At 39.2% G+C, this 23,537-nt stretch overlaps 1 protein-coding gene across 2 annotated transcripts; it reads right to left on the reverse strand.

The window, feature by feature from the left end:
- Positions 1 to 360: 360 nt before the first annotated feature.
- Positions 361 to 23,106, reverse strand: LOC131690779 (nicotinamide riboside kinase 1). Of its 2 annotated transcripts, XM_058976783.1 has the most exons (4): positions 22,981 to 23,106; positions 22,752 to 22,888; positions 22,412 to 22,563; positions 361 to 1,377 (listed from the first exon to the last, which is right to left on the reverse strand). In XM_058976783.1, exon 4 carries the CDS (start codon positions 1,351 to 1,353, stop codon positions 550 to 552), a length of 804 nt encoding a protein of 267 aa, XP_058832766.1. In that variant the 5' UTR covers positions 1,354 to 1,377; positions 22,412 to 22,563; positions 22,752 to 22,888; positions 22,981 to 23,106; the 3' UTR covers positions 361 to 549. The 2 variants fall into 2 exon arrangements, with proteins under 2 accessions (XP_058832766.1, XP_058832767.1); XM_058976784.1 differs by lacking the exons at positions 22,412 to 22,563; positions 22,752 to 22,888; positions 22,981 to 23,106 and adding an exon at positions 21,803 to 22,024.
- Between the last annotated feature and the right edge of the window lie 431 nt (positions 23,107 to 23,537).

Consider the following 23,537-nt stretch of genomic DNA (forward strand, 5'->3'; position numbering starts at 1 on the left):
CTATGTGGCCGTCGATCAATTGGATAAAGCATAAGATTCACGTATATGATATTAATACGCTATAACCGAAGATATTATGATTTCACTAATCGTATTTCTTATTTCAAAGATAAAACGTTGTTACTGTAGCTCAAACAATTGTTCTACTTATAATTTTTGAGATTTCATTTTCGCATACAGCTCACGATTTTTCATTGGGAATGTCCATCAGTTAATTGAGTTAAGAGTTGCTGAAAACTAATGTTATATTATTGTCCAAATTGAACTGGTGATACTCGACGAGAGACTAATTTGTTTTTTTTTCGAACCGAAAACATAATGTGAAGCTTTCTTTCCTTTCTACGCAATTAAACAAACTGAAAAAACTTACAACCTGTTCGTCATGTTCAATTCTACAAAAATCCTTGTAAAGAGTTTCAATGTATTAAAATACTACACTTATCACGAATATCTCGCTTTGATCGCTGCTAGTAAAGACAAGTCAGAATGTTGTAAGGAACCATTATGCATTTCGCCACCGTTATTATTACTACTGGTTACTGTCAGACTTCACAGAAGATTTTTGATACAGTTCAACACGTAGTTCAAGATGTTTTCATTGGGCACAACGCCATTCAGCATGTAGATATCAGTTCGGTCTTTGATTTCTTTCGAATGTTTCTCATACATCGGCCACACGCACATCTCGAAATATCCAACCACATCGGGAGGATCGTAGACTCGCTGCAATCGCCTTGCGTAGCATTTCTCGTACGGAAGATGCAGATGGAATTTCACGCTGCATAGATCCAACGTGAACGGATGGTTGAATATCAGGATACCCTCGATCAGCAGCACATTCAGCTTAATGTTCATATTTTGGAATGTTTCATTCTTGGTTTTCTTCATCATCAGACTCGAAGCTCTTTGGTTCACCCCAGTTGCACCTTCGTCGTATCTGTTCAGATAGTTACTCAGGAAGTGATCGGCGAAGATGTTATCCTCATCCGTAACAGGATCCACCTGCTCGGCAATGTTGTTGTCCGTTTCGCTCTTGCACAGCTGCTGGCAGTTGTACAGAATGAACTTGTGTCCGAGAATCTTCATGATGTCGTGACACATTTTATCCATATCCATCGCTGACAGGATTTCCCAGTTGATGTGATTGAGTTTTTCGATTACCTTGTGCTTTGGGCTGTCCACCGGTAGAAAGTAATCATCCTGGCAAAGTAGCGTCACTTTGTTCAGGGTGATGTTTTCCTTAAAGATGATTTTGTTCAGATGACCGCTAAAGTAGCTCTGGAGGGATTTGGCCAGCGTCGTTTTGCCCCCGTTGGTGACACCCGAAATGCCAATCACAAGCCACGTCTCCATTGTACATCGAGCCGGGAGACCAACCTAGGAAGATGATTGAATTAGACTGATTAGCGAAATGATTCAATGGAGCGCGATCGTAGTGTCTGATTATGTTAGCGCTAGGGTGGCTACAAACTAATTATTCGAAATAGCAGGGAACGTCTAATTTTAAAATGTATTTTTGTTGTTATTATATGGAAGATAATTTCCATGACAAATTGCAAAATTATGAGAATTGTATGAATCCATGCACTTAAGATTAGGAACAAATAAAGTTCAATACTTTAGAGAAGTACCACAATGAGATGAATATATTTATATATAATATATAACAACGAAGCACATATTTTTTGTAGAGCGATAATGATCGTTCAGTAGTTGTAGTTAAAGCTAGTAGCTAATCGCGATATTCGTTTGAAGCGATAAGTAGCGCAATAGAAACCAGGCACTCTCAGATCAAATTTTGAATGAAGGACGTTACTATTATGCTAAATACATACATCAATTTTTAAAAACATACCTAATTTGTTCAGTTTGATCATTGACTATCTGAACCATTGTAAGAAGTGTATTGTTAAAAAATCATTAGCCAAAGCTCATAATCATATTTATTTTTAACTTTGAGCCAGCGGACAGTTGAAATTAAGTAGAAACTTCGGTGAGCCTTGACAGATCTGAATTAATTCAAATTTCTGACATTTCGATAATTTTAATATAAAAGTTCGAATGGACATTATTGCCTTTTCGGACCGCGATTGGTTGTCTACTGCTTGACCGGAGAACGGACAATTTGTTGCATTGACAGCACCACCCCATTTGATGACCAAGAACGGGAACTACGCATAAAAGATGCCTGTTTCGATAGCGGAACACACTACATGACAGGAGTTAAGGGGTTTTATATGTAGATGGATTTACATCAGGACAGTGGCGTAGCCAGGGGGGGGGGGGGGGGGTTGGTGGTTAAACCCCCCCCCCCCCCAAACCAAAATTAATTGGATTCAAAAAAAATGGAAACTGACGAGTTTAATTTAATATTCCACAAAATATTTTTGGAAAAATATTCTCTGATCACTACATTGAGAACTGTGTTTAAAGCGTCATGAGAACTTTTGAAAAATTGTGGGAAGGGGATCTTGTAACTTATCTCTTAGCCAAAATCCCATAGTTGTCAAATTACTGCAATGTAAAATAACATAACTGTCTGAATTATTATGAGCTCATTTTTGGAAAGATGCTTCAAAATATGGATTAGAGACAATTTTTCGAATGGGAATCTAAATTTGAATAGGTTGATTGCATATAAAACATAAGCTTGTTTACCGAAAACTTGCATACATTTCAACATTTGCTGAAAATGTATTTTTTTAGATTGTGTAGAGTTTAGACAACAATTCAATATAGTTAACAACATGAATAACATTTCAGAAACTAGTTGAAAGCTGATGTAATTTTGTCTCTAGCAGGTCAGGATCGGTTTTACGAGCATTGGGTTTTTGTTGTATTATCAACTATATGAATAGCCTCTTAGCAGGATGCAATGAATGCCGTACTAAAATTTTGTGTGCTACGTACTAGTACTGCAAGTTGTGAGGTTGACTAATGAAGAAAAATAAAATTAATGCTCGATAAATTTTTAACGGTCACGATCACATTCATTCGAAACCGCCAAATTTCGATGTTAAGTAACATTGAAGAATTTCAAAACGTAAAACTGTTCATCTGCTGATAGAATAATTTTGACGGTTAATCCTCCAAGAAGTAATTATAGAGAAGAATTACTCTTCAAGCAAATTTGAGTCGAGACTTAATGTCTCCAGCAAAGTTTTCGAAAGTGCTATTTCAAACAACTTTGTCAAAGACATAAATATCCCACATATTCAGAGTATCGAAATATAGTAGTAGAAAACCTTTACAACAAGCTATTCTGAAATTACTGTATTTGATAAATCACTTCTGCGGTAATTAAATAATAAATTCACATTGCGTTCAAGGTGCCTTTGAAGCTTACAAAAAAATAAGGGAACTGGATTTAAAACAAATAATTCCCAGGGATTAAAAGGATTCAAAAACACAAAGAGTGATTCCATTTTCAGGAGCTAGCATCAATTCGGCGCTGGCTTAGTCCGCCCACCAAGTTAGTGTCGGATTCTGATGAGATGAAGTCGAAACGCAAGTTTCAGTTCCATCCATCCATAATTTAGTTATAGGTTTTGTGTTCTCAACTCGCAATGATTGTTTCAAACAATTTTATCCGTAGCGCAGATAAAAATAGTTTTCGCCTAAATTTTTCTTCACTAAGGAGAAATATAGCAGGCCTAGTCCATTTAAATCCCTATATGTTGAATTCATGTAGCTATCATAATTTCAACAAAATTGTTTGAAATGACATTATCAAAAACTTTGCTGAAGGCACCATGTCTCTTAATATTTTTGAAAAATTAATTCACCATAATTACCTCTATAAGAATTAATCACTAAAATTTCTATATCAAAGCAGGCGCTGTTTTATGTTGATAACTTCCCGAAGTTGTCAAACCTTCAAAGTCTAGGATTATTATATTAGGTGATCTTGAACGTTGAAATTTTTTTAGATCATTTATCACACTTTAAAAGATCGCAATTTTTGACTTCATTGACATTTTATACAAGAAAATAATCTATAGAGGTTTGAAAACTGTTCCATGTTGATCCTTCTTGTTTGTAGACTGGAATGACATCTGTTAGACTACTTATGTTTTTGAGTTTCCAATAATTTATCAAACTCATATTAAATTTTAGCATTTTTTCAAAAAATTTGCAATTCTCATCAAAACCCCCTCCAAACCAAATTTCTGGCTACGCCACTGCATCAGGATCTTAGGGATGTAATCTCAAATCTTCATAGACATCCAAACAGTATAAGCAAAGTAATATCGTTTTTCATCTTGCTCTCTTGCGGAAGCGTGGATTAGGGGAACATGGGGAGACTTGACCAGGTTTTCAGCTAAACCTGCATAAATCTCTAAAAAAGCCTTCAATCCCTCAAAAGTCATTGTGGTATAATATGTAAAGTTATTGTGCGTCTTCGTGATTTTTTGCAGAATTTTTAATTTAATTTTTCAAATGTTATAAAAAATTTTCAGCGATCGTTTTTTTTTTTTGGTTAAGTCTCCTCATTGCGGGGAGACTTGACCAAGGCCTGGGGAGACTTGACCAAGAGAATTGCAAATTTGTTAATTGCGGAATATTTTCTATGAGGAAAGGATTTTTCATTCCAAACTTTTAAAATTACCTTAAGGGATCGAAACAAGTATAAAAATCGTCTCGGATAGTCTGAGTTCTATTGACGCTATTCGCTCGATGAAACATTGAAAGCACTCCTCGTATTTTTTGGGGAAAATACGGGAGCTACAGAGTGCTTTATCTGACAAATCTTTCCAGATTACCTTAGTGTGGGTCCCTTCTCATTTCTCCATTCCGGGCAATGCGAAGGCGGACTCCTTAGCTAAGGTGGGTGCCCTAGAAGGTGACGTTTATGCACTGATAATATAAATTCGTAAATATAATGAAATCGATCATACAATACACGAATTCATTCGTCGTTTTCTGCAACGAAGTATTTTCGTGCATTCTAAATAGTAGGTTTCGTTCATTTCATGAACAAGAATGGCCGCTTGGTGAACGAAATTTTTCGTAAATTTTACACGTTTAATTTATACTGCCCGAATGTTATCGTTGATAACGACATTATTTTTCGTGAATGAAACGAAATGTTTTGTTTATTTTAATAAACGTGTGTGTATATTACGAACGATTTCGTTGGTCGCCCGAATTAATTTCGTTTATCTTAGAAAAGTATTCCTCTTATTGTTTTCAGTCGATCTTTTGGGATCGATGTTTGACAACATCGATTTTTTTTATTTAAAAAAATCGATGTGGCCAAATCGATTTTATTGTGGTACGAAGAAATGGCCGCTTGATGAACGAAAGTTTTCGTAAATTTTACTTATTTAGTTTATCGTTGATGACGACATTATTTTTCGTGAACGAAACGAAATGTTTCGTGTATTTTAATAAATGTTTATTTATATGATGAACGAATTCGTTGGTCGCACGATTTCGTTTCGTTCATCTTAGGAAAGTTTTCGTATTCATTAGCATATTATTTTTTCAATCGATATTTTAGGATCGATGTTTGACAACAACAATTTTTTCAATTAACTAAAAGGATCGATCTGGTAAAATCGATTTTAATTCAACCTGCTCCCTTCTATTGAGGACTAAAAAGATTGTGGTGTGAAGTAATGGCCACTTGATGAACGAAAGTTTTCAAATTTTACATATTTAGTGTACATTACATGAATGTTATTGTTGAAAACGGCATTATTTTTCGGGAATTATAAATAAATTAATAAATTATAAAATTATAATAAACAGTTGTGTAAATTACAAACGATTTCGGTGGTCGCACGAATTCATTTTGTACATCTTAGAAAAGTTTTCGTATTATTAGCCTCTTATGGTTTTCAGTCAATCATTTGGGATCGATGTTTGACAACATCGATTTTTGTTATTTAAAAAAATCGATGTGGCCAAATCGATTTTACTGTGGTACGAAGAAATGGCCGCTTGATGAACGAAAATTTTTGTGAATTTTACTTATTTAGGTTACATTGCACGAATGTAATCGTTAATAACGACATTATTTTAAACGTTTATGTATATTACAAACGATTTCGTTTGTCGCATTCGATGTTTTAGGATCATTGTTTGACAGCACCGATTTTTTATTAATTAAAAAGATCGATCTGGCAAATTCGATTCTATTTCAACCTGCTCATCATTATTTAGTACTAGAAAGATTGTGGTGTGAAGAAATGGACGCTTGATGAACAAAAGTTTTAGTAACTTTTACTTATAAAGTGTACATGGCACGAATGTTATCATTGATAACGACATTATTTTTCGTCAATGCAATGAAATCATCCGTTTATTTCAATAAATATTTGTGTATATTACGAACGACTTCGTTGGTCGCACAAATTCATTTCGTTCATCTTAGAAAAGTTTTCGTTATGATTATCTTCTTATTTTTTCATTCGATCTTTTGGGATCGATGTTTGACAACACCGATTTTTTAGTTATAAAAAACAGATCTGGCAAAATCGATTTTATTGTGATATGAAGAAATGGTCGCTTGATGAACGAAAGTTTTCGTGAATTTTACTTATTTAGTGTACATTGCACGAATGCCGTCGTTGAAAACGACATTAATTTTCGTGAATGAAACGAAATGTTTTGTTTATTTTAATAAACGTCTATGTATATTACGAACAATCTCGTTGGTCGCACGAATTCATTTCGTTCATCTAAGAGAAGTTTTCGTATTTAATAGCATACTCTTTTACATTGCTCCGGCTAGGGTTCGTCGCGGTGCGGATGTGGGCGGTAAATGGATAGTCCGCACCGCAACCGCAAAAAAATAATAAAACCGCACCGCTTACCGCAACCGCATTGCATTTACCGCACCGCACCACGCGGTAAGGCGGTAAATGCGGTAAAAATCATGTATTTTAAAAATGGTGCTGAAAAAAATATTCATTTGTTTTGTATATCCATATTTAATAAAATGTTATTCTTATTTACACGAAAATTAACTTTGACGGACTCTTAAGAGTGTAACATTTATGAAAATATTCAACTTTGCAAGTTTTATTAAGGGGGAAGGGTTTTGGCGTAAAAAACACTTTCTCGATTTTTTTAAACTGCGTAAAGCGAATTGATCAAAACTTTTGTACATTATAGTGCATCATTTCCATAACATGCTATAATTTTTCCATACAAAAATATCGACAAACGACTCGGTGACGAAGCTTTCTGTAGAACGTCTCTGAAAATACATGATTTGCAATGTTACCTGCCATTCAAAAACTACTTAACCGATTTCTTTCAAACTTTGTATACAGATTCTATGTAAATGATACCCAACCCCTACGTTAAGATTTCGAGATAAATTTTCAATTAAGTCAAAAACTGTCCAAACTATGCAAAATTTGGCATCTGGGCTAACTTTGACACTTGTCACAATATGAAGGGAGTCCGTGAGGGAGACTTTGAGAAACACAAAAAAAATCGCACTTCTCTACACTAACTTCGAAAGCTTTACTTACAAAAAGTTAAAAAACACTCCTAACTGAAAAATATTATTCGTTAATTTGGTAGAAAATATTCCCAGTTGGACGAACAATAGATGCACGCGAAAAAAAATTCCTCCAAATTCGTTTGGTTTGATGATGATAATTACATTCTTTGGATTGTTTTTAAGTCTTAGTATTAGTAGTTCTTCAAGTTCTCCAAATTAATCAAAATTCACAGTTGAGAAAATGTCATCGAAAATGATTCATAATTCCACGATTGCCAAGAGGAATCGGGAGAAATGATGCATTTTGTAATTGGATTTGACAGTACAATTTAATTGTTTTTCAATGAATGCATTTTGCGTTTTATGTATTTGAAAAGCTTGGTTTGTAAATTTTTTCTTTGAAGTATAAAATAAATAGTTTTCAAAATATGTCGTAAAATAATGGTGCCAAATTATATTGGACACAGCCTTTAGATTTTATTTCTTAGAAACAGTATGTTTTATCAAATTATAATGACCAAAATGTAAAAATCAACTAGTATCGCTAGGTCGAATACAGATTATACTCGGATTTCTTTTCAAATCATTGTCAAGTTTATGGAAATTAGAGCAATTAAATGTTTATCATGTTTCTGTGTTGTACGATAATAAGTAAAACTCGAACGATCTGACAGAGGGATTTTCCTAATAATGACATTGCTAAGCATTCTTTCAGAAAATAAATCTAGTTGCGTTCTTCTCAAATGGTAAAAGTCATAGTTTTAATTCACTTTGTAATGCAGACTGTATCAATTATTTTTTGAAGTGCGGTTGCGGTAATACCACGCGGTAAAAGCCATTTTCCGCACCGCATCCGCGGGAAAAAGTGTCTCACCGCAGTTTTTGCGGTGCGGGTGCGGGTGCGGTAAATACCGCGCGGTTGCGGTAATTACCGCAACCGCGACGAACCCTAGCTCCGGCAGAGAAAAACTCAAAATTATTCATGCAGAACCATCGAGCGATGGCTCAACTGCCCTGGATTCTGGATCCGATAGAAGCGGAAGAGGTTTAGAAAACCTTCCTGAAACCGGCGGACACGGATACGGCTACTAAATAGCCAGATCGAGACCGTCGTGAACATCAACAATTATCTGACGTATAGCAACAATGACTCCATATTCTACCTCTATTGAAGCTCTGTTGACGTTGACGGTTCGACGAATGGTGCTCGTAAATATTATGAAGATATTCGTATATAGCATCGAACAATTCGTTTGCCGAACGAAGCTGTTTCGTAATAAGCCAACGAAAGTTGTTTCGTGGTTTTCACGAAAAACTCGTTAAAAAAATAAATGTGTTTCAATAGAACTACGAATGATTCATTATATGTACGAAAAATTCGCATATTTTACGAAAATTATCTGTACGAAACTAATGCATAGCGATTTACGAATATATTATATCAGTGTGAAAGAACAATTTGCTTCAGCGAATTTTTCAATATTACTCATCAGAGAACCCTCGAAAATTAGCAAAACTCGTGGAGCAATGGGGAGCTAGGAAGGTGGCTACATTCGATAGTCCCCAAGGTATTGACAAAACCTTGGTTCAAGGGGATGGATTTGGGTCGTGACTTTATTCGTGTGATGTCTCGACTCATGGCAAACCATTACTGGATGCACATCTCCGGCGTATTGGGCTAGTGTATAGTGGTATTTGCGCTTGTGGCGACGGCTATCACGACATCGAGCACATTGTCTGGGCGTGCACCGAGTACAGTTCCGCCAGATCTCGGCTAATGGATACCCGCGGGCCCAAGGAAGGCCAACTAACGTCCCGGTTCGAGATGTGCTGGCAAGCCGCGATGTCCTCTAAATTCCCCTTTTTTACACGTTCATAAAAACCATCAATATACAAATTTAACTGCCCCTTGTTATTTCCTATCATTCTCAGAAACGCTCTCTTCCACTTGTACCCTACACCCACGCAGGTTTGATGCGATTCCAAGGCTACACAAAACATCTCTGTCGAATTATCCAACAAACGTGGGACCTACAGTACGAACATCACACGCAAAACTCGAAGTGTTGCCAATCCACATCTGAGCCGTACTACGAAATCGAAACCTGTGCCATCTTGAGGAGGACCACCCAGCATCCCAGTACATGATTCTTCCTGATGAAGGCCACCCGAGTACATGCCGTTGATCTCCCGATGCCTGAAACTGAAAGTTTAGAATTTTCTACCCCTATCATCTTTGTCCACCCTCCCTCCCCTGACCCTTATACCCAGAAGTATAACCCCTACCCCCCCCCCCAAATATCTTGAAAATGCCCAACTCTACTACCACACAAAACAAACCCTAATTAATCTCCCCGAATCTTTACAAAATTCAATCGCGCCCTTTAGTTATTCCTACTTTTAAGATAGTTGTAAAATTGACCCCCTTAGTTAAAAATTATTTGCTCCAATAATCTCCCTGCTTAAAATGTTAAAACATATTGCCATAAAAATTAAATGACCCCTAATCTTGCGAAAATTAAATTACCCCCTTGTGAATATCATAAGATAGCTATAAAATCTCCATAGTTGCATTAAAAAAAATCAATATGTAATCCCCTAGTTTTAAGTAATTTAAAATGTAAAACAAAACAAAATTGGCACCTTTAAGCTAACGCAAACGTACCTTATCAAATAAACGAATTGAATAAAAAAAGTATAAAAATATTTTTGAAAAATTTTTAAGAACCGAATAGAAGACGTCATAGTCAAAAATTGAATTTTGCGCTTGGTCAAGTCTCCCCACGTTCCCCCATACTTGAAATACGCGATTATCTCGAATTATTGTTTTTTTTTCAAAAACGTCGTTGCGTATTTGTATCAGTGTTATGACTTTTTTTAATATATATATATATATATATATATATATATATATATATATATATATATATATATATATATATATATATATATATATATATATATATATATATATATATATATATATATATATATATATATATATATATATATATATATATATATATATATATATATTTCAGATGAATAAAGGGGCCTTTTTGGAAAAAACGTCCCAAGAAGCAAAAAAATGGCTTGAATCCTACCCATACTAATACTATACTAATTAAATATGCTCGGTTTTATACTTTCAGTTGAGCTGTTGGATTGGAATCGTACACCCAAAACAGCGCGATCACTTTTTCTGTTTATGCGCTCACAATCTCATGCTCAAAAGCAGACTTTTTGAACATAAGGTTATTCGCGTACAGTTTGAGATGAGCTCTAAAAAATGATAGAACACACTCACATACAAAAGATTTGGTAAGTATTTGTTTTCGTATGAATTTTCTGCTACTTACGAAGTTCACAAAGAAATGTTTCTTCCACACCTCACATTCCCATCTACCCTTCGGAATGCATTGCTGCGCGGCATGACATGAAACTTTAAAAAAATCCGATCATCCTATTCCTAGATTAGAGCGAACAAACATACAATCGCTATAACACCTCTTTACTATAGTTTCTCTATTCATAGTTAAGTGGAGACACTGAGCGGAGCCAATTGAACATGTCAAATGCCGGAGCCAATCGGGCATGACGCCATGTAACGTTTTCTTTTTGGATCTTTATGGAGAAGGAATTGTGGTTATAGTGACAAATATTTTACTCTTTCGTTGTGTTATAAAAACAATATTTTTCATGTAACACCGAGTAATATCACCAAGTGTAAAATTACGTTTTCCTATACATACATGAAAAATTTTTGCTTACCGCGGTAACAAAGAAACTACTCTTCTACAGCTTGAACATTTGCATGGGGTGCCAGTGTTTTCTTTCTGGAATAAGAGTTGCCAGTTTTCCGACTTTTGTGTCCGCCGAACTATGAATATAGTAACAATACTCTTTACTAGTTGTGCTAAGAAAACACATACTTGTTGAGTCGTAAAATGGAATACTATCAAACTTGCAACACTTCGACATGTTTTTGTGAAGATGAATTTGGTAACGCTGATAATAACGCTTACAATTTAGCATCATGGTACTGGCAGTCGATTTTTTGTTTTGTTTCCTTAGCACAGCAAAGTAATCTTCTGTAATTCGAATTTTTCCTAATAGAAAATAATTTGGACTTTCGTGCTTTGCTCCACTTGCAAGGTAAGAGCATATCTACACCCAGGTTTTTTGACGCGGTTTTTTACGAGGTTTTGTTTACGCGGATTTTCCAAGTAACGCGTTTTTTACGCAGATTTTCCAATTAACGCGGATTTTCCAATTAACGCGGTTTTTGCAAAAATATTCTAAGTCCTTTTTAATGCAAAAGTCTTAGAAGATTTTCGGAAAGATGGAAGAGACGGATCTGGAAGACTCCTTGTGGTCCGCACCCCAACAATATGGGTATTTTCGGAATGGTCTTGAAAAGTAGGTGCCAGAAATTGATCTTTGTCGCCATTTTGAAATCAAAAATGGCGACATCCGGTTTAGTGAAATTCGTTACAACCCAATCAATATGGGTAGTTTTGGGAGTTGAAGTTGTAGTACAAATAGTTTTAATTAAACAGTTGAATTTACTTAAATTTAATCAATATGTTTAATTTGAATAAAATCAAACCCCCAACTTACACCACACAAGTCTCTTTCTTCTCTCTCTTCCATTCTCACCCCACTCTTCTGGATTAACACATAAACATATTTTGCATTTTGCTGGTTTATGATCAGATCTTATATTTGAGGGTGATTTAGATGATTGCCCAAATTTTTTATGCGGGAATTTCGGTAAACCGGAAGTCGCCCTTTAGAATTTTAAAATGACGCCAAACATCGACGTTTGTCTGCTACTCGTCAAAACCATTCCGAAAATACTCATGTTGATTGAGTTGTAGAGAATCTCGCTAAGCCGGAAGTCGCCATCTGGGATTTGAAAATGGCGCCAAAAATCAATTTTTCTTGGAAAACCTTGCGGGGAAGGTGCAGAATTATTTATTTCTGGCGCCTACTCGTTAAGACCATTCCGAAAATATCTATATTGATTGAGTTAGCGAATTTCGCTGAACCAAAAGTCGCCATCTTGGATTTCAAAAAGGCGTCAAAGATCAATTTCTAGCACCTACTCTTCAAGTCCATTCCGAAAATACCCATATTGGTGGGGTGTGGGCCATAAGGAGTCTTGCAGACCCGTTTCTTCCATCTTTCTTAATACGGTTCTTGAACCAATGCTATGGAAGCTTTACCCTCTCGACTCATGCAGGAAGGTAAAGCTTCCATAGCATTGGTTCAAGAACCGTATTTACATAAAGGAAAGTTCTATTTTGGAAAGTTACTTAACACTGCCTTCATTGCTTACAACAAGACAGGCATGACTAACCCACGTGAAATGCCTCGTGCTTGCATTCTTGCAAATAAGGCTATTGACGCGTGTCTCATATCGGAGCTCACAACTCGCGATATCTGTGTTGTCACAGTTACATTGACTGTCGGAAACGTAGACAAAAAATATATACATTGTTCAGCATACCTACCGCATAACGAATCATCTCCTTCTGATGATTTCAAAAGCGTTGTATCATATTGTAGCAGAAATGGGCTTCCGCTCATTATCGGCAGTGATGCGAATGCTCATCACATCATTTGGGGCAGCTCAGACATCAATCTGAGAGGCTCTGAACTGATGGAGTACATAAGTAGTACAAATCTCCATATTCTGAATGTGGGAAACCGACCAACTTTTGCGAGGTCTGGGAGGGAGGAGGTGTTAGACATAACACTTTGCTCTGATAGAATTTTGCATGAACTGGGAAATTAGCAGGTTCCAAATGAAACTGAACCGTCTCTATCCGATCATAAATATATATTTTTCGATCATTTTGATGTCACCTTCAATGTGGTGACATATCGTAATCCTAAATCTACAAACTGCTACCTCTTTTTGGAAAACTTGGCGACTAAATTTCATGGATATTTTCCAACAATTAGTCAATTAGACGACTTAGATGACGTCGTGGATACGACAAACTCATTCATCTTAGCATCCTACGAAGAAGCTTGTCCACTTCGTACTGTTAAATCGACTAGGGGAACCCCTTGGTGGAGGGCTGAGCTTGAAAGAATGAAGAAAGTTATGAGAAGAGCTTGGAACCGGCGTCAGCGTGATGACTCCAGGGCTTTCAGGTCAGCTCGTAGTGCATATAAGAAATGTCTTAGATCTACAGAACGGGCGGGCTGGCAAAGCCTATGCACTAATGTCTCTAGTCTGAACGAGGCTAGCAGATTAAATAAAATTCTCTCCAAATCGAATGATTTTCAGATGAACTCCTTGAAAACCAGAGATGGTGTTTATGTGACGGACGAAAAAGATGTTCTTAATTGTCTCTTCGACACACACTTTCCAGGTTGTATCGATCCGGAGTTGATCAATGTTCACAGATCTCATTCTGGTGATTCGGACTCGTGGGCGTTAGCACGCACATTGGTTTCCACTGAATCGGTCAAGTGGGCAGTTGACAGCTTTGCTCCATACAAATCACCCGGAAAAGATGGAATACTTCCCGTGCTACTGCAAAAGGGATTTGATATTCTTAAACATGTCTTGAAAAAGATTTTGCTTTCCAGTCTTGCTACCGGGTATATCCCGAAAGCATGGCGAGAAATAACTGTTAGATTTATTCCCAAAGGGGGGCGCTCAAGCTATGAAGAAGCCAAGAGTTTTAGGCCTATCAGCTTAAGTTCTTTTCTTCTGAAAGCTTTGGAACGGATAATCGATCATCACATCAGGAACGTTAGTTTAGTTGAATATCCACTGCACAAAATGCAACATGCATATCAGTGTGGGAAATCCACGATAACTCTACTTCACGATGTTGTTTACAACATTGAGAAAGCCTTCTCGCTCAAGCAATCTAGCTTGGGTGTATTCCTAGATATTGAGGGTGCTTTTGACAATGTGTCCTTCTAGTCTATTCTGGAAGCGACGCGCGGTCATGGGATACCTGCATGTATCTCAGGTTGGATAAACGCAATGCTTAGTAACCGCATACTTTGCTCGTCACTGCGACAGGCTGAGATACGGAAGTTGAGTATTTGCGGTTGTCCTCAGGGCGGCGTTCTGTCACCTTTGTTATAGAACTTAGTAGCTGACGGCTTGTTGAAGAAACTCAATGAGCTTGGATTTCCAACCTACGGGTTTGCTGACGATTACCAAATACTAATTACTGGATTTTGCATCGGAATAATCTTTGACTTAATGCAACAGGTATTAAGAGCCGTCGAACAGTGGTGTCGACAAGTTAAACTATCAGTTAACCCAAGCAAAACTTCAATGGTTCTTTTCACAAAGAAGCGAATAACAACCGGGGTTCGTCCCTTGCAGTTTTATTGATTCTGAGCTACTGTGTGCAGATCAAGTCAAATACGTTGGAGTCATATTGGATTCCAAACTGAATTGGTCTGCTCACATTGAGTTCAGAGTCAAGAAAGCGTGCATGGCCTTCGGGCAGTGCAGACGAACTTTTGGAAAGACCTGGGGTCTCAAACCCAAATACATCTATTGGATTTACACGACAATTGTACGTCCAATACTGTCATACGGATGCCTTGTGTGGTGGCAGAGGGGAGAGGTGGTGGCAGTCCAGTCAAAGCTAAACCATCTGCAAAGAATGGCGCTCATGGCGTTGACTGGTGCTTTCACCACGACTCCGACTGCTGCTCTTGAGGCACTTTTAAATATCAAACCATTACACATACACTTAAAACAAGAAGCACTATCATGTGCATACAGACTGCAGGTTACTGGGCTTTGGAACAGTAATCATGTTGATCTTGCTACCAGTCATACACGATTGTGGTCACAAATGGTTACATGGGGTGAAGATATTCTTGCTCCCAGCGATATTACACTCACTTGTAGTTTTCCTTACAGCACATTCCATGTGAAGATTCCCTCTCGAGAGGAGTGGTTGTCTGGCTTTATGGAAAGACAACAACAAACGCAAGTGGTTTGTTACACTGACGGTTCTCTGATGGAGGGACGTGCCGGTGCTGGTGTCTACTGTCGTGAAATGAGATTGGAACAATCTCACTCACTAGGTAGATACTGTACTGTATTCCAAGCAGAAATCTTTGCGATTATGTGCGGGGTGCAATCGGCCCTTCAACTGAGTTTGTCCGGCAGAGTTATAAACTTCTGCTCCGATAGTCAGGCTGCAATCAAGGCCCTTAGCTCAGACAAATCCCGGTCCAAGCTAGTGATCGCGTGCCGAACCCAAATCGAATAACTAAGCATTGTCAACACTATCTACCTTGTCTGAGTGCCCGGACATTGCGGTATTACTGGAAATGAATGGGCTGACGAATTGGCCAGGGCAGGTTCAGCGATTGACTTCGTTGGTCCTGAGCCCGCGCTGCCAATTTCGACAAGTTGGATAAGGGAAAAAATACGGTCCTGGGCTTCGTCCGAGCACCGAAATTATTGGAGAAATCTACAAACGTGTCGCCAAACAAAGGCGTTTCTAGAACAACCATGCCCAGTGGTTTCGAAAAATCTCTTACATTTTTCGAAGCTCCACTGTGGCATGCTGACCAGGGCTTTAACCGGCCACTGCAAACTCAATTATCACATGGCAACTATTCAGCGCGCTGAGTCTTTTTCATGTGATCTTTGTGAATCCGACTACGGAACCTCATATCATCTGATATGCAACTGTCCAGCGGTAGCGCAATTGCGATTTCGAGTCTTCAGCCGTCCTTATATAGACGAAACCATGTTTGGTCGACTGAAACTCAGAGACATACTAAAGTTTCTTATCCAATGTGGTAAAGAGCTTTAGGCTTATTCGCAGGCAAGTTGAACTACTTGTGAGTTTAACTTACCTATTGTTTATTTTTGTTTTGTGCTGTTATTTTTCCCACCCTTCCAATTCTACTTCCCCACACCTCCTTGTCCTTTCCTTCCGCTCAGGAAATGATGAAAACACACGGCAAGGCACAAATCCCCGACTATGTCCGGGGAACGTGCCATTTGAGCCAATATATTCTGATTCCTGATTCCTGATGATTAGATCTTATATTTGAGGGTGATTTAGATGATTGCCCAAATTTTTTATGCGGGAATTTCGGTAAACCGGAAGTCGCCATTTAGAATTTTAAAATGACGCCAAACATCGACGTTTGTCTGCTACTCGTCAAAACTATTCCGAAAATACTCATGTTGATTGAGTTGTAGAGAATCTCGCTAAGCCGGAAGTCGCCATCTGGGATTTGAAAATGGCGCCAAAAATCAATTTTTCATGGAAAACCTTGCGGGGAAGGTGCAGAATTATTTATTTCTGGCGCCTACTCGTTAAGACCATTCCGAAAATATCTATATTGATTGAGTTAGCGAATTTCGCTAAACCAGAAGTCGCCATCTTGGATTTCAAAAAGGCGTCAAAGATCAATTTCTAGCACCTACTCTTCAAGTCCATTCCGAAAATACCCATATTGGTGGGGTGTGGGCCATAAGGAGTCTTGCAGACCCGTTTCTTCCATCTTTCTTAAAGTTTTTTGCATTCAAAAGGACTTAGAGTATTTTTTACAAAAACCGTATTAATAGCGAAATCCGTGCCAAAACAACTTCCAAAAATATTCTAAGTCTTTTGCTGAGAATTTTATTTTACGCGGATTTTCGAATTAACGCGGTTTTTTACGCGGATTTTTCAATTAACGCGGTTTTTTACGTGGTACGTATCCCCCGCGTAAGAAAACCTGGGTGTATTTTTTTTTATTTATTTATTTAAAAGGCTTTAACCTTATAGGTTATTGGCCTTGGGAGAATAAGAATCAGTAAAAGAAGATGGCATTGCAGCGTACAAGTTAACAAATCTAATTTACAAATTATATACAAATGTTACATGCATGCTGGCATATTGTTCCAGGCTAAGCGTTATTGTCGGTTCTGTCACATAGGACTTCTTCCCGGACAGGCTCGTTGTGTATTATGTTTCCGGTGGTCCTTCAGCTGGCCAACTGTTGCCGTAAACCGCGACGCCACACGGTATTATATGCCTTCGCCACGTCGAGTATAGCAATGTCGGCATGCAAGGCATCGAGCGTAAATTGTGTAGATAGTTGTAAAATCTCGTTGTCGTTGTTCCAAAAGTTTGCCCTCCTCCAGTAGATCCATCAACCGGCTGTTGACTATTCGCTCCATCGTCTTAGCCAAGCAGGGGAGCAGTCTGGTGGGGCGGAAATCGTCCGGCATTCTATTCCCCTGGTATCACTTTGGGATAGTGATTACCAGGGCTTTCTAGCACAAAGCGGGCATCGGATCGCCACTCCAAATGATGTTAATACTGTTTAATACGGTTCATTTGGCTACCAGCTGGGAATGTCGTAGTAGAGAATGTTCTCTGCCCAGTGCATGATTCGCATGAACAAAGAAGAGAAGGCGCTCAAGCAACACTTAATGACCGCTGTTTGTTGCATAACCATAAACTTTTGTTAGTGCGCTTTTTGGTCGCTGAATCAGTTGAATAATGGTTTATGTACATTTCTTTTCAACGAATTATTTTGCAGAAACTGCTAGTCGACAAACGGTGTTGCTCGGCCGGTGTCTGCAGACAGAGAAGCAAAGTTTTTTTCATGGACTTGTTGACTTTTCTCGATGAAAATGAAAACTCAAAATTTTCCCATTACCACACGTAATGGGAAAATTTGGAGTTTTCATTTTCACCGAGAAAAGTCAACAAGCCCATGAAATAAATATGTTGCGGTGACCATAAAATCTTATAGAGAAGCGAAGTGCTTGCCTAGCTCGTTGCCGATGGTCGTGGCATCGATTGTCGTGCACCCGTTAACACCAATTGCAATAGCCGCTTTCTGCTTAAGGCGTTCAGTCTCCGCCAGAGTTCTGATGTCGAGGAGTCTGGAGAGATACCTTCCAGAAACCCGGTCCAGTTGGTGTTTTTACCTCTTTAATCGTTTTTCTAGCCTCCTTGCTGGCCTTTCTGAAGTCATCTGCAAGTCATTTTTTAACTGACTTCGGTGTGGATCGTCCATAGAAGAGGTCTTCAGTACCCGCAGCGTAGTTTGGCGTGCCCTTAGAGCTCTCTCGATCTCTGGGCACCACCAATGCACCGCATGTGGAGAACGATTCCAACTTGTCCTGGGGATACAAGTAACGGCGGCCCGGTTGAATATACTGGGGAGTTCCTCCGGGATGTATGACTCATCCCGATTTACTATATCGTCGACGGTCTCCTCGTAGCGGGTGCAGTCTACCCGATCGAAGTGAAATCGATGGCGGATTCCATTTGCCGGCGCAGAAATGTCGAGCTGCCGTCGTTGAGAATAACGGCATCGTTGTTTTCGACTACTTCAGCAATGTCGTTTCCTCTCTGTTGCATGTATGTGAGTCCCGCATCGTCTGGTGCTCGGCCACTGAAGTTTGCAGCCCACATTTGGAGTACCAACGGAAATATACAGTGATACGCCGATGCCCTGGATCCTTCTAGCTACGGCTATTAGTTCGGTATCCAAAGGTATCGGCCGGGATTGCTTGTCGACCCGGATAGCCAGACCCACCGCCTGGTAGACGTTATCTCCACTGGCGGCATCCCACGAATACCGCTGCTCAAATCATGATGCCGGGTTCGTCCGATCTCTGATGTGCGTTTCCTGCAGAGCCAAGCAGACGGGTTGACGCTGGGCAATAATGTTTTGTAAGTCACCCAGGCATCATTTGAAGCGATTTGCGTCCCACTGGAAGGCTAATGTTGTTGAGTTGATGAAAAAAGCTTGTTCGGTGGGTTGAGATGGGGTTTCCATAAGCTCCGACGTCGTTGTTGTACCTGTGAGAGAGATACGAACAGCGGGCAGTTACGGGCTGCGTTTACCGTACCACGAGCTTACCCGGAGAGAGGCAGGGTCTCCCCGGACCGGGCCAGCACGGGGAAAAGTAGGCTCGTGTTATCGCCAATAACAGTTTCATTCGTGCTGGTATAGCATGCGGTGAGAGTACAGTTACTCCCATCGTGGCTGAGATTAGTTAGCAACTGCTGATGGAAGGTAGTATGTTTGCTGGGTGCTTCTGAGCTGCAAACCTCTCTGTTAGTTGAGCCTGATGGCGAAAATTTGCCGACATATGGATTTTGAACGGGGTTGAGTGTACTGGTACCTTCCGGGGGAGCACCGCTACAAGGCGCAACGTCCCCGGTCAGGGCACGGGGGAGTGGGCATCACGATTGGTGACTATTGGATTCCTGGTTAGGCTAAAAAGCACCGGGTGCCAAGAGTTGAGGTTGCAGTGTAGGTTGATTTTCTGGATTCCTTTTGGTTGGCTTATGGTTGAGGTTTGCGAATGAGTGAAATGGATGCTAATGGGAAAGTTAAGGGTAGTTCCCTATTGAAGCCCCAACGATCCTGTGTAAACGGCCGCCAGGGGTGCGTCGGACGCATCCGGAACTTTGCCGGTCAAGGTCGACACAGGCGGACTTTGTTTCACGTTTCTGTTGAATCCCCAATATCTGTCTTCTAGTCGATGCTGAGTTAGTCGGACATTACATAGTTTTGTGGTATTTCGGTGACCGAGATGTTCAAAGGTGCGACTATTGAAGGGCTGTTGGTGCGAGTATTCGCTCTGGTTGTCCGTTTGCGTCTTTGGTAGTGCTGGCTCTGTGTTGCTTCTGATAGAGCTTCGGGTTTGTCCCCGTCACCTACTCGGCTACGGTTTTTTAACTGCTTTCGTTCATCGCGAAGTCTGTTGTTTCATAGCTGTTGGTGCTTGGCTTATTGACTTTGTCTTGCTCTGCCTTTGCTATAGTTTATTTTAGCTCTGATCGCATCATTTGTTACTTCGTACTAGTCTTTGCTTGGCGATCTTGCACAATGCGGGATAAATTCATAGTTGCTGTACGCTTATGCTGAAGATTAATTTGTGCTACTCTAATGATACTCGATCACAGCCCGGGTCTAGTTGGCGGTTGGGGTAAGTTGACGGAATCCTCTTTTCTTCTCTGTCTCTCAATGTGTTATTGTTGCAAAACTTTTTGTTTTGTAGATGTTGTGGGCGATATTGTGTTTTCGAGCATACTATGTAAACAATTTTTTAATTTTAAACATTTTGTGTTATTTAAGGTTATTATCAATCTATTCCCAGAATGATTATATTTTTCGATAGTGCGTGAAATGAGCTTTCACTCTTCATATACATATTACACATATCTAAAAATGACATAATTATTTTTAAATCCCTTTGATAAAATATGCGGTTGGGGCGTAAGTTGGTGATGACGCACGCGGGGCAAGTTGGCGCCACTGTTTACAGTGAAAAAATAGTCAATTTGCTTTTGACTATGGAGTACGCGTCGAAGTCAAAATACCGGGGACTGAACTATAATAGCAAGTGTCGAATAATATACTGTTTCGTCGGAAAGACGATCTGCACATTTCAGGAGGACCCCTCAAATAATTGAATGTTCATTTGATTGCTCATTTTATGGCATTTCGCCATCTTACCCCGCACATGCTGCCAACATACCCCGGGACTGGAGTAAGTTAGGAGCTTTTCCGCGTCACATATTCTTGTCTTTAAAAATGGAAACAATGAATCAAACATTTTAATAAAATTCAGAGATGTGGCCAACAGTAAGCCCTTTCATGCAACATGTTCTATTTTGCACGATCTATCTAAAACAAAACGGTAAAAATTGAAAACTGAAAACACCACCATTAACACTTGCATACTGCGTGTAGTGCTTGTCCAGAAGAGATGACAAATTTTTAGGGTCGACGAAATTGGCGCATCGTTCTTGTTAATTAAAAGTTCTTCGGCATTAGCTATGTAAACTCTTAGCAAGTTCAAATGTTATGCACCGAAATAAATACTGTGATAAGATTTTAAGAGTAATATTTTGTCATTATGATTGCGAACTAGCTATCAATACTCAATTTGAGATCCTTTTTGAAAATTTGGATGGTACATATTTGTTGTTCCAGCTGTCAACACTAATCAATCGGTGTGAGAATTTGGTCGGCCTAAACGGTTATATTTGGCAGACGCTGTGCGATTTTAAATTGGCTCATTAAGCTGTTCGTTTGTAGTTTCTACCACAACTTCTACCACAACTTCAAAATTGTAGCGACATAAAAAGTATCTTCTTCAATTATTACGCCGTTACTATAAAAATTTTCGTTAATTTTTCAGTGCGTATTTAAAGATGATAGCTTGAGAAGCTTATTATGTAAAAGCAAAAAGAGAAAACGTAAAAGCAACAGAGAAAGTACACAAAGATACGCTCCTATTTCCAGTTACATTGTTTTGAAAAATTATGGCAGGTTTATTCTAAACACGCTGATATGAAAAAGGTCACCCACCTCCCTCCGTGCAGTACGAAGCCGATTTCTTCTCCTCGCCACTGCACTGCCGTACCAGTTAGTATGATCTAGTACACAAAACTGCCTTTTTCGTGTCTTCCTTGAACGTTGTGCAGTTCTAAACCGAGAAAAGCGGCTTATGCGGATACCAATAGGGTTCTGATGATCTAAACAGCAAATCTCGAACGTTTCAACTAAACTTCTAAGTTGGAACTTTGTTTCAATTTTTTGGTTTTGTTCTGTTCAACATTTGAAGAGTACCCAGATTACTAAACAATTTCCATCACTCACTTCGACCAGAGTAAAATGTATACTGCACCTACGAATGTGCATCACAAACTTGAATCACTTATACTGGTTGATAGACGAACTGAACACAAAGCATACACAATAAGTGCCATTAGTCAATTTACAACGCAACGGTTTCATCTAATACGTACTTGTAGGGAAAGTTTTGCAAAGCATTCATGTATAATTCTTCGCATGATCTCCACCACCAGCGATGGACTACAAAAAAACATAACACATCTGACCTTGAACTTGCCAATCATCGCAATCAACTTAACAACTACGCGCTTGAACGGATTAGTGCTAATCAGCCGTACTCACCACTTATTCGTTCCGGTTCGTGTTGGTCCTCGATTGAGCCCTCAAATGGTACAGTGTGAAACCGGACAACCCCCCGAGAAACAGCACGCCAAACACTGCTGGAACCAGAAAGGCGAACTTTATCTCCGGGAAAAGTGAGTGAATCCAACTATCTGAAAGAATGAATTGAAAGTAATTTGCCTGCCTGCGTGCTATAGTAGTGCGTCTTGGATGACGGAAGTGTATTGTATAACAGCACTATGTATTGATAATGGAACGGTACGGTACTTACCGCTCCCAAGCTAGTTGATTCTAATTGCACAGTCAACTAAGCTAAGCGCTTGAGATTCACAGCACTTACCTTCGCTGGAATCAATCACCATGAAGGGTAAAACGGCAACCCAGAAAAAGTAGTAGCAGAACACGGACAGCGTAAACGCTAAAACCAGCTTGCCTAGCAGCGCATTCGAGGCCATTCACTGCCGAAGTGTTGGGGAGCTAGAATGAAGTCAAAGCTTATTAGATGACGCCGAAAGTTGACGAAAAAAGATGTTGTTTTTATTGCTGGACCATCTGTACCGAACATATACCTGAGCAAGAATCGAATGAGAGCAGCACAAATTGACGAAGGAATATTTTTTACAGTTTATCTGTTATTACTGCTGATGCGATATAGGCAAAAGAGAATTGATGGATGTAAACAAATTTGCCGAACAGAGAACTGTCAGATGGCGACAGGGTGACCAGCAAGAAATAGCTCGCGCCGTGTGAAATTCGAGCAGCTGTCCGAAAAAAACTCACACAAATGAGCAAAACAAGCAGTGTTACATACGTCGTTTTTCATTGAAAAACACCGGGGCAGTAGAGTGCACTGGTTTTGCACTTTTTAGCAGACATGGGAATGAAACACGTCTAGTGGCCCGCTCTTCTGCTAGAAAATGCAACACCAGTGCAATTCACTGCCCCGGGATTTTTCAATGAAAAACTCCAATAGATTTAGTTATCCGAGCCACAACTTGGCCGGAAAGACGTTCCTTGCGCTCGTTGATTTGATTACTGTCTGATAAGCTGTTCACCGATTTTTTAAAAGAATAGCTGATAAGCAACAGTAAACAAAGAGCGCAGCAAATGTCCTTCCGGTCAAGAT

Source organism: Topomyia yanbarensis, chromosome 3 (genome assembly GCF_030247195.1).
Source record: "Topomyia yanbarensis strain Yona2022 chromosome 3, ASM3024719v1, whole genome shotgun sequence".
Lineage (NCBI taxonomy): Eukaryota > Metazoa > Arthropoda > Insecta > Diptera > Culicidae > Topomyia > Topomyia yanbarensis.